A 13,167-nucleotide genomic window follows, 5' to 3' on the forward strand; every position below is an offset into this window, starting at 1 on the left:
GTATGTATATTTGCGTGTGTGGACGTTTATACATACATGTGTATGGGGGTGGGTTGGGCCATTTCTTTCGTCTGTTTCCTTGCGCTACCTCGCAAACGTGGGAGACAGCGGCAAAAAAAAAAAAAAAAAAAAAAAAAAAAAAAAAAAAAAAAAAATCCATACTATTCGCCATTTCCCGCATTAGCGAGGTAGTGTTAAGAAAAGAGGACTGGGCCTTAGAGGGACTATCCCCAACTGGCCCCCTTCTCTGTTCCTTCTTTTGGAAAAAAAAACAAAAAAAAAACAAAAAAAAAACGAGAGGATGGCCCATCCACAAATACATATATACATAAACGCCCATATAACATATACATATTCATACTTGCTTGCCTTCATCCATTCCCGGCACTACCCATCCCCACAGGAAACAGCATCGCTATCCCCTGCTTCAGGAAAAAAAAAAAAAAAAAAAAAAAAAAAAAAAAAAGGCCACATTTGTTCACACTCAGTCTCTAGCTGTCATGGGAATGGGATATATATAGGGTTGTACTGTACGGAGGAGGGTGGATGTGATGGAAATGAAATGTTTGAGAATATGAGGTGAAGTGGTTTCACTGAGTAAGAGATGAAGGGGCATGAGAGATGTGTGGAAATAAAAAGTGTGTGGTTGAGAGCTGAGGAGGGTGTGTTGAAATGGTTTGGACATATGAAGAGAATGAATGAGGAAAGGTTGACAAAGAAGATACATGTGTTGGAGGGGGAGGGAACAAGGAGAAGCAGGAGACCAAATTGGAGGTGGAAGGATGGAGTGAAAAAGATTTTGAGTGATCGGGGCTTGAACATATAGGAGGGTGAGAGGGGTGCAAGGAATAGAATGAATTGGAACGATGTGGTGTACTGGGGTCAACGTGCTGTCAATGGACCGAACCAGGGCCCGTGAAACATCTGAGGTAAACCATGAAAGTCTGTGGGGCCCAGATTTGGATAGGAAACTGTGGTATTGGTGCATTACACATGACAGCTAGAGAATGAGTGTGAACGAATGTGGCCTTGTTTTTGTCTGTTTTCTTGGTGCTACCTCGCTGAAGCACGGGGTAGTGATGCTGTTTCCTGATGGCCAGGGTAGCACCAGGAATGGATGAAGGCAAGCAATCATGAATATGTACATGTGTAAATATGTCTGTGTATGTGTATATATATGTGTATATGTTGGTATGTACATGTGCATGTAAGGGCTTAATTTTTTTTCTAATAATATATGATGGCCTTCATTAAAAACAACTTAAAAATAATGTCCATGCAGCAGCAACAGGTAAATGGTGGATGAAAACAAGATATTGTGCTGGAAAAGAGCATTGCTCGTACATGAATAAACATGCTTCACCATAATTGTACAGAATGTTGGGTGCTTGTAGACAGTTGCAGGTACTTTTGATAGTAGATCTGCCAGTGACACTAGTAAACATTCTTTCCACATCTTGAGTTGATAGGCCTATACTATAAGGTCCTGTTCAATGCTGGATTTGAAAAAGTCATTGCCGAGTTTATGAAGACCCCAGATATCTAATTCTTTGTGATTCTGTTGAGTTGCTTTGATGGACAGTACTGGATATTGTGACTTGCGATATGGTCAGATAGAGAGGATAGTCTGGCTTGTGTGTTTTCACATTATCATATACATGGCCTGAAGTGAGACGATGGTCTCCCTGCATTATGCTGATTTGATTAAAAAAAATGATATATCTTTCACTTGTTCTACTGGTAATAGAATTTCTTCTTTTAATTTCAGTAGGAAACATTTACCCCACCAACCAGAGAACTATGTCTCAGTAAGAAAACCCATCGAGCTAATAAACCTTGTTTTGTGTGTAAAAAACCTGTACGTTTGTGAGGAAGGGCTGTTGGTGTACAAAACAGATGAGAATGCATAACTCAAATCTGTTCGAAAGTGTACCCACCAAAGGTTGTGTCTGATCTAGTGGAACTTAAGAGTGGGTTGGGGAAACAATTGTTTGGCATCTGTTAAGTCATTACAAGATAAGTATTATGTTTCTGTCTAAGTTATTTAAAGGGGGAGAAGATGGATTTATGACTGTAAGTTTCTGAACAGAGAAGCAACAGTGAACTAAGGTCATAAATGTGTCAGGGCGGGAGAGGTCTAGCGGGTGGGTGAGTGGGATGTGTTATGGATGTCAAAGAGGGCTTCTAAAGGAAAGAAACTATTCACTAAGTGGAAGCTGCATGTCTGTGGTAGCTCAGCAAATACCAATTTAAACAAACACAAACACACACACACACACACAAATGTAAACAAAAACACATATACATGGGGCACAGAGCTCCTATCTACATGCAATACCTCTTGAGATTTTTCTTTCACATTACCTGTCCCTTCAACCACCAATATATAGTTTTCCCCCACACTTAGAATATACTCCCCAAAAAATTACTAAACAGACTCAAATGAAGAAAACCAGTATTTATAAGCACAATGAAAGTACTTTGAAATACTGAAGTTCTTTGGTCACACTTGTTTATCTGGTATGTTCCGTTGGCAGCAAACCGGAAGCAGTTTTTCAATCATGTAGCAAGCAGATGTTCCCCAGGAAACAATCCAATGCATGCCAGCACTTGAGATGCTTCGGTGGCTGTTGCTGGGAGTGTGCCATTACCTGAGAGGATAACATTTCTCACTTCACAGCACAGAACGCCAAAACTGTGTGAGAAAGAAGCCAGAAAGATGCACATAAACTTTAATATGGACCATGTAGAAACAATAGCATTATTATGAAATAAATTAAATTATGAAAAATTGCCTTAGATTATGATGAATATGAAGTGACTACTGTACATATACTGTTAGTTTAATACTATAACGTAACATTCAATACTCTTAACCCCATTCACTGCAGCATACTAATGGCTTAACTCCCCCTTTGCTTGAGAATTTAACCCTTAAACTCTTCCCTTTGTCTTGACCATCTTCATAAGACTGCTTCCATCATCACATGACTTTAGACCTTGTTGCCTCTGGTTTAATTCTGGTTAATGTCTCCTTCCTCCAATTATTCTTAGAAGTCACTAGCAGCCTACTGTCACAGCTCAAAAAAATATCACGCACGGCCACACATCATAAAATATCATGCATCTCAAGCTCGAAAAAAAATCACACATCTGTCACCTACAGGATGTACATGAGAGTGCATATAAACCATCTGGGTTTAATTCTTATTCATATGCTCACTATTATAGTTATCAAAACAAGCAATTTCTGTAAGGATGTTTTATGTGAAAAGTTACTCAGTCATTCGTTCAAGTGAACAAAAGTTATGTACATACTGTGAACACACATCAAAAGCATGTGCATCATGGAAAAATGTCAAAAAGATGTACAAATACATACATACACAGTATGAATTTGCCTTGGAAAAAATTAATCATAAACTGTGTAATGTGATTATGTGTATACATAAGACTCACAACTAGGGTAAAATGTAACTTCCATATACTTTAAGAGACATCCATGCCACCAGCACAAGTCCTCCCCCATCCACTCAACATCCTCCTGTACCAACACAGAGGAAAGATTATATATTTTTTTTTATATTTCTTAAACACAGTATACTATATACAATGCCAGATATAGCTGTCAGATTTTTTCCATGCATTGGGATGAACCAGGGAGGCAATACCACTGTTTAAGGGTTAAGAAAATAAGTATTTTGATGGAGGCAGTGAATGGGATATTCATTCTTGAACCAGAAAATGTAGTATTCAATACGACAAGAATTTACTCACGTTCACTGACAGTTGGTGAGGTTATGTCAGCCAATGCAGGTTGGCTGATGTATGGTACAGACTACACGTTTATGTGAGGGTATCTGGCTGGGGCCTTCAATATTCTTTATATCACTATCACTGCTGTCTGTCTCTTCTCTCCAACCCTCTGGATCAGACCAATCTCCATCAAAAAGCTTACACATTTAATATTCACATCAAATTGAGTATATAATTCCACATATTCAGGAGTGTCTTGCTATGCTGCGTAAATGCAATTGTCATACTCTAAACGCTGAGAACTTCAGAAACCATGACCAGCAGACACAATAAATACATAAACCTATAGTATGAAAACAATGGTCATAATAATATTAATGACACCTTAAGAGGAAAAACTGGAGAAACACACAGTTCATGTTTGGGCTTGGGGGTAGGATGAGGAGAATTCAAATGACCTATGAAAAAGTTCCTATTTTTCCCCTGGTACTTTATATATGTATGCATAAATGTATGTATGTGTGTATACATACATATGTATGTATGTATACATACATATTTATGTTCTTTGTAAAGTATGTATGTATACAAACATATGTATGTTCGTTTGTAAAGATACTTTCTTACTTCACGCCCCAAGTCACTTCTATCCTTATGAGGCTCCTGGCCATGTCCATCGGTCAAGACCACAAGTGTCGTGATGTGTTGAATGTCTATGTGCAGGGAATGTAGGGCAATTAAGTAGTAAGTGCTTGGTGTCTTTTCTAGCAGGGCATTAAGTAGTAAGTGCTTGGTGTCTTTTTTAGCAGGGCATTAAGTAGTACGCGCTATCTCCTGCGTTAGCAAGGTAGCGCAAGGAAACAGGCGAAAGAATGGCCCAACCCTCCCACATACACATGGATACACATACACACACATATACATACCTATGCATTTCAACGTATACATATATATATATATATATACATACACAGACATATACATATATAACATGTATATAATTCATCTTGCTGCCTTTATTCATTCCTGTTGCCACCCCACCACACTTGAAATGACAACCCCCTCCCCCAGCACGTGTGTGAGGTAGCGCTAGGAAAAGACAATGAAGGCCACATTTGTTCACACTCAGTCTCTAGCTGTCATGTATAATGCACCAAAACCACAGCTCCCTTTCCACATCCAGGCCCCACAAAACTTTCCATAGTTTACCCCAGACGCTTCCCATGCCTTGGTTCAATCCATTGGTAGCACGTCGACCCTGGTATATGACATCGTTCCAATTCACTCTATTCCTTGCATGCCTTTCACCCTCCTGCATGTTCAAGCCCCGATCACTCAAAATCTTTTTCACTCCATCCTTTCACCTCCAATTTGGTTTCCCACTTCTCCTCGTTCCCTCCACCTTTGACACATATATCCTCTTTATCAATCTTTCCTCACTCATTCTCTCCATGTGACCAAACCATTTCAAAACACCCTCTTCTGCTCTCTCAACCACACTCTTTTTATTACCGCACATCTCTCTTACCCTTTCATTACTTACTCGATCAAAACACCTCACACCACATATTGTCCTCAAACATCTCATTTCCAGCACATCCACCCTCCTCTGCACAACTCTATCTATAGCCCACACCTTGCAACAATATAACAGTGGTGGAACCACTATTCCTTCAAACATACCCATTTTTGCTTTCCGAGATAATGTTCTCCCCTTCCACACATTTTTCAACGCTCCCAGAACTTTCGCCCCCTCCCCCACCCTGCAACTCACTTCCGCTTCCATAGTTCCATCTGTTGCCAAATCCACTCCCAGATATCTAATACACTTCACTTCCTCCAGTTTATCTCCATTCAAACTTACCTCCCAATTGACTTGTCCCTCAATCCTACCGTACCTAATAACCTTGCTCTTATTCACATTTACTCTCAGCTTTCTTCTTTCACACACTTTACCAAACTCATTCTCCAACTTCTGCAGTTTCTCACCCGAATCAGCCACCAGTGCTGTATCATCAGCGAACAACTGACTCGCTTCCCAAGCCCTCTCATCCACAACAGACTGCATATTTGCCCCTCTCTCCAAAACTCTTGCATTCACCTTCCTAACAACCCCCATCCATAAACAAATTAAGCAACCATGGAGACATCACGCACCCCTGCCATAAACCAACATTCACTGAGACCCAATCACTTTCCTCTCTTCCTACTTGTACACATGCCTTACATCCTCAATAAAAACTCTTCACTGCTTCTAACAACTTGCCCCCCACACCATATATTCTTAATACCTTCCACAGAGCATCTCTATCAACTCTATCATATGCCTTCTCCAGATCCATAAATGCTACATACAAATCCATTTGCTTTTCTAAGCATTTCTCACATACATTCTTCAAAGCAAACACCTGATCCACACATCCTCTACCACTTCTGAAACCACACTGCTCTTCCCCAATCTGATGCTCTGTACATGCCTTCACCCTCTCAATCAATACCCTCCCATATAATTTCCCAGGAATACTCAACAAACTTATACCTCTGTAATTTGAGCACTCACCTTTATCCACTTTGCCTTTGCACAATGGCACTATGCATGCATTCCGCCAATCCTCAGGCACCTCACCATGAGGCATACATACATTAAATATACTTACCAACCAGTCAACTACAACAGTCACCCCCTTTTTAAATAAATTCCACTGCAATACCATCCAAATCCGCTGCCTTGCCGGCTTTCATCTTCTGCAAACCTTTTACTACCTCTTCTCTGTTTACCAAATTATTCTCCCTAACCCTCTCACTCCGCACACCACCTTGACCAAAACACCCTATATCTAACACATTCAAAAAAACCTTCAAAATACTCACTCCATCTCCTTCTCACATCACCACTACTTGATATTACCTTCCCATTAGCCCCCTTCACCGATATTCCCATTTGTTCTCTTGTCTTATGCACTTTATTTACCTCCTTCCAAAACATCTTTTTATTCTCCCTAAAATTTAATGATACTCTCTAACCCCAACTCTCATTTGCATGTGAAATGTCAGGGGTAATCCATGGAAAGGTTTGTGGGGCCATGGATGTGGATAGTGAGCTGTGGTTTCGGTGCACTATACATGACAGATAGAGACTGAGTATGAACGAATGTGGCCTTTTATTTCTGTTTTCCTGGCTCTACCCCGTTGAAGGACAGTGATGCTGTCTCCTGTGGGAAAGGGTAGCACCAGGAATGGATGAAGGCAAGCAAGTATGAATATGTGCACGGGTATATATGTATAAGTCCGTGTATCTGTATGCATATGTTGATATGTATATGTGTGTGTATGGGTGTTTATGTATACAATATGTACATGAGTTGATGTGCCATTCTTCATCAGTTTCTTGGCGCCTCTCACCCTCCTGTATGTTCAGGCCCTGATTGCTCAAAATCTTTCTCACTCCATCCTTCCACCTCAAATTTGGTCTCCTGCTTCCCCCACCTGACACATATATACCTTTGTCAACCTATCCTCACTCATTTTCTCTATGCATCCAAGCCATTTCAACACACCCCCTTCTGTTCTCTCTCCCAAACTCAAATTACCACATATCTCTTTTACACTTTCATTACGTAATCAAACCACCTCACAGCACATGTTGTCCACAAACATTTCATTTCTAACACATCCACCCTCCTCTGTACAACCCTATCTACGGCCCATGCCTCACAACCATACACTCATTCAAAAATACCCATTTTTGCCCTTCGAGATAATGTTCTCACTTTACATATTCTTAATCACTCCCTGAACCTTCGCCCCGTACCCCATCCTATGACTCACTTCTGCTTCCATGGTTTCATTCGCTGCCAAGTCCACTCCCACATAACTAAAACACTTCACTTTCAATTTTTCTCCACTCAAACTTACATCCCAACTAACTTGTCTTTAAACCCTGCTAAACCTAATAACCTAGCTTTTATTTGCATTCACTCTCAACTTTCTCCTTTCACACTTTTCCAAACTCAGTCACCAACTTCTGCAGTTTCTCACACGAATCAGCCACCAGTGCTGTATCATCAGCTAACAACAAAAGACACTTCCCAGGCTCTCTCATTCCTAACAAACTGAATACTTGCCCTTCTCCCCAAAACTCATGCATTTACCTCCCTAACTACTCCATCCATAAACCAACTATGGGGACATTACACACCCTTGCGACAGACTGACCTTTAACAGGAACCAATCACTCTCCTCTCCTATTCATACACATGCCTTACACCATTGATAAAAACTTCTCACTGCTTCTAGCAGCTTACCTCCCACACAATATCTTCAGACCTTCCACAAAGCATCCCTATCATCCCTATCCTATGCCTTCACCAGATCCATAAATGCTATATACAAATCCATCTATTTTTCTTAGTATTTCTCAAATAAATTCTTTAAAGTAAACACCTGATCTACATATCCCCCACCACTTCTAAAACCACACTGCTCCTCCTAAATCTGATGCTCTGTACATGCCTTCACCCTCTCAATCAATACTCTCCCATACAATTTTCCAGGTATACTTAAACTTATGCCTCTGTAGTTTGACACTCACCTTTATCCCCTTTGCTTTTGTACAATAGCACTAAACATGCATTCTGCCAATCCTCAGCCACTTCACCATGATCTATACATATACTGAATATTCTTACCAACCAATCAACAACACAGTCACCCCCTTTCTTAATAGATTAGAACCACTACAGCTTTAAACAGCCAAACACTGGTCTGGATACAGCTTAAGTACACTATCACTGGTTTTCATTCTATTTCATTATTCTCATGTTATATCCCACATCATACCATCTCACTTTCACCTTGTTTATGGTGGAAAAATAAAAAATGAAAAACCACACTAATAAGCTGAGGAGAACTGTTAGTGAAGGCCATGTCCCCTGGATATGGACTTCCAAGGGACATTTGAGGCCATGTCCCCTGGATATGGACTTCCAAGGGACATTTGAACCAAGTTACAATATGTTTGCAGGCTGGGCCCATGAAAACTCTCTTGAAAAAAGAAAGAAAAAAGTATCAATAACAATAACTAACTCTTTTGAAGAAATCATGAAGATTTGATGATACGAATACACCAAAAATATCATGAGATAATGGAAAGAAATTTTCCATACTTACTTACATGCTTTGCTGCTTGCAAATCTCTATATTTCACTTCAAAACTGATGAAAGACTTTAGTTTTATAACAAATATATAGGAACTACAATTTCACAGCAACTCGAGTCTTGATACCAGTATCCAAGTCACCATATTTCATTCCAAATAGCTGATCTCCTTTGTGCATAGTCAACTGGGAATAATAAAGCATAAATTCCCATTTAGTATTTTGCAACTTGTCCACTTAATAGAAGAAACAATCTAGCATCCATCAGAAGCTTAGGAACACATACACACAATGGAATTTTCCTGGCCTGGTACAGTCAAGATACCAGAAATACACAGAAAAGGAATTCAAGTCCTGATAAAGTTGAAATTTCAGGAATTCAAAAAAAATGGAATCTAAAAAAAAAACTTTTAATGTCAGAATACCGGGCATACAGAAAAACGGAATTTTCAGGACTTGATTATGTCAGAGTACCCTGCTTAAAGAAAATGAAATTTTCAGGATATGTTAATGTCAGAATTTCTGGCAAATAAAGGGTCTTTCAGGACCTGATAATGTCAGGATACCGGGTACAAAGAAATACTTAATTTTCACACCAAATAATGTCAGAATACGCAGCATACATAGCCCTGATAATGCCAGACTCAGATTTATATATTCAGTAAAATTCACATAACCCAGTAATGTCAGAATACCAGGAATACATAGAATACAGAATTTTCAAAACCTGATCATGTCAGAATATTCACCTTGCATACAAGGGAGTATATAATTTCCAGGTCTTGATAATGTCAGAATACCATGCATAAACATCATGTATGAATTGTTTAGGTATTGATAATGTCAGAATACCAAGCATACTTATGAAATATGAATTCTAATTTTGATAATGCCAGAATACCATACAAAAAGTGTAAAATATTCAACACATAGTGTTAAAATAAAATAACAGGAGTAAAGGTATAGTAAGGATGGAATTTCAAGACAAAATGTTAGTAAACCAGACATATATAAGAAACATAGAATTCTTAAGTCCTGATAATGTCATAATACCAGAAATATACAATGTAAGGATACTTCAAATCATTAAAATGTCAGAATACCAGACATATAAGGTACGGAATTTTCAAGTAACACCAAAATACCAAGGACACAGGAATTTTCACATCGTCTCATATCTCTAGAGCACAGGATTCTTCATAATGTTTTCACATCTCATGTCTCTAGAGCACAGGATTCTTCATAATGTGAAAATGTCAGATTACCATGCATACTTAATGGAACTTTTGACACATGATAATGTAATAATACCTGACATACATGACTAAACTCATATCAATAGTGATATTTTTTCTTATTATATGTAATCATGTTAAACTGAAAAGCTTATGATTAATCTGAAAGTTCACAATACTAGACTACATTCCAACTGCTCCACCTATCCATTCATTCCCAATTACTTTAGATTATGTGTACAAAGCCTTTGCATTCGCTAATACACAACCTTAACCCATGTCCAAAGAATTCATGTTTTGCTTAATCACACTGTACATAGGTGGAAAACAAGTGTCAGAAAACTGAGAGGCTTTCAATACCCGATCCATCACCCATATGATTTAGTGCAGAGTAAATGATAATACAAAGTTATTGTTTAGATTGGTTCTGCGTCCTTCCCTATCTGATTAATCAAGTCTCCAGTTTAGAAAAAAAAAAAAAAACATAACTGCTTGCCCTTACTGCAATGTGTGTGTGTGTGTGTGTGTGTGTGTGTGTGTGTGTGTGTGTGTGTGTGTCAGCAAGTGTCTACAATGCTTCAGACTATGTTCATATGCATCTCTTGCAAGGGGAAGGGTAAGTTAACAAATATCTGATAACATATTTTCCAATCTATCTTACAGTCCCCTTATTCTATGGTGTGAGAGAGAAATGCACACACACATACATGTATATATATCTTACACCATATCAATCGCTGGATCATCAAGGAAAGGGCATTGGATGAATCAGTTGTGCATATTCCTGCATATTTCCCAGGAGAGTAACTGCCCTCACTATCAGTTAACTTCTGAGTGAAATAGCTTCCCATCTAGAAAATACAATTCATACAACCACCATGTGCTTATTTACCATTACGGTGAAAGAGTGATCATAAACAGGAAGTAGCGGGTTCTACTCTATCCAAATACAAAATCTGAGCCATCTAGCTTGCAAGAACAGTACTGTCTCCCTCCCTTATAACTAATTCACAAATACCAAAGTTGCTTCTGCAGTTTACTATTTCCTCCCCAAAATCCACTTCTACGAAGCTTGGATTGTCGTTTATATTGTTCAGCAAAACTAGCATACACTTGAACAGAATAAAGTTTCATTTTATGCTTCTCCGAGTGATAAAACATTAAAAGCTGTCACACTGCTTAGAACAAATAATTATAAAATGGTGAACAAGGCAAGATTGATTACAAAGAAATTAACTTGTGGCTTTGGCAACTGGTTGTAGCGCTATTCATATAATCCAGCTTTGATTATCTACAGTCTGAATAATGTATTAGCAGTCTAAAAATAAAAAATCTACTAACATTTCTTTAGACAAAAAGCCATAATATGAAAAACCAGACAAACAACACATTCTGGAATTGGAAATGAGCTGGACGGAAAGGCTTGAGGACTTAAATTTACCAACCACAGAAGAGAAGAATCAGGGAAGGACCTGATCAGACAGAGAATAGTTCTTCAAAATATGTGAAGTGGTTTGATCGAGCAAGTAATGAAAGGATAAGAGAGATATGTGGTAATAAGAAGAGTGTGGTTGAGAGAGCAGAAGTGGGAGTGGTGAAATGGTTTGGACATATGGAGAGAATGAGTGAGGAAAGGTTGACAAAGAGGATATATGTGTCAGGGGTGGAGGGAACAAGGAGAAGCAGGACACCAAATTGAAGGGGGAAGGAATGAGCGAAAAAGATTTTGAGTGATTGGGGCCTAAACATACAGGAGGGTGAGAGGCATTCAAGGAATAGAGTGAACTTGAACAATTTAGTAAACTGGGGTCAACGTGCTGTCAATGGATTGAACCAGGATATGTGAAATGTCTGGGGTATCATGGAAAGGCCTGTGGGGCCTAGACGTGGATAGGGAGCTGTGGTTTCAGTGCATTACACATGACAGCTAGAGACTGTATGAACAAATGTGGCTTTTTTTTTGTCTGTTTTCCTGGAACTACCTCGGTGAAGCAGGGGGCAGCGATGCTGTTTCCTGTGGGGTGGGGTGGCGCTAGAAATGGAGTGAAGGCAAGCAAGCATGAATATGTACATGTGTACATATATGTATATTTCTTTTCTTTTCTTTCAAACTATTCGCCATTTCCCGCGTTAGCGAGGTAGCGTTAGGAACAGAGGACTGGGCCTTTTTTGGAATATCCTCACCTGGCCCCATCTGTTCCTTCTTTTGGAAAATTAAAAAAAAAAAAGTATGGGCGTTTATGTAAACATATGTATGTGAATGGTTGGGTACTTATTCTGCATCTATTTCCTGGCACCAACTCGCAGATGCGAGAAACAGCGATCAAGTATCATTATTATTCATATTAATTACACATGATCACCGTTTCCTGCATCAGCGAGGTAGTGCCAGGAAACAGACGAAGAATGGCCCATCCACTCATGTACACGCACAAATACACACATAAACATTATTATTTATTATTCATTTATTTTGCTTTGTCGCTGTCTCCCGCGTTAGCGAGGTAGCGCAAGGAAACAGACGAAAGAATGGCCCAACCCGCCCACATACACATGTATATACATACATGTCCACCCATGCACAATATACATACCTATACATCTCAATGTACACATATATATACACATACAGACATATACATATATACACATGTACATAATTCATAGTCTGCCTTTACTTGTTCCCATCGCCACCTCGCCACACATGGAATAACAACCCCCTCATGTGTGCGAGGTAGTGCTAGGAAAAACACCAAAGGCCCCATTCGTTCACACTCTGTCTCTAGCTGTCATGTAATAATGCACCGAAACCACAGCTCCCTTTCCACATCCAGGCCCCACACACTTTGCATGGTTTACCCCAGACGCTTCACATGCCCTGGTTCAATCCACTGACAGCATGTCAACTTATATACATATGTATACATACACATACACAGACATATACATATATACACATGTACATATTCATACTTGCCTTCATCCATTCATTTGATATCCTATCCCACAGGAAACAGCGT

General features: G+C 39.2%; 1 protein-coding gene across 8 annotated transcripts in view; it reads right to left on the reverse strand.

Moving 5' to 3' along the window:
- Positions 1 to 13,167, reverse strand: part of LOC139762525 (tRNA (uracil-5-)-methyltransferase homolog A-like) — a 71,729-nt gene that overhangs the window by 15,259 nt on the left and 43,303 nt on the right. Inside the window, exons 15-16 of one of the 8 annotated variants that reach the window (XR_011715731.1) lie at positions 3,778 to 3,925; positions 2,481 to 2,695 (exon numbers count right to left, since the gene is read on the reverse strand). The exons of 4 other annotated variants lie outside the window; for them this stretch is intronic. Coding sequence is in view for 1 of the 4 variants with exons in the window: in XM_071687522.1 (XP_071543623.1) it covers positions 3,804 to 3,925 (122 nt within the window). In the remaining 3 variants the exon portion in view is untranslated. Of the gene's footprint in view, positions 1 to 2,480; positions 2,696 to 2,718; positions 3,926 to 13,167 lie in introns of those variants that run through there. 3 more of the 8 variants (XR_011715732.1, XR_011715733.1, XM_071687522.1) reach the window with 3 other exon arrangements.

The sequence above is a fragment of the Panulirus ornatus genome, chromosome 43, assembly GCF_036320965.1.
Source record: "Panulirus ornatus isolate Po-2019 chromosome 43, ASM3632096v1, whole genome shotgun sequence".
Classification (NCBI taxonomy): Eukaryota; Metazoa; Arthropoda; class Malacostraca; order Decapoda; family Palinuridae; genus Panulirus; species Panulirus ornatus.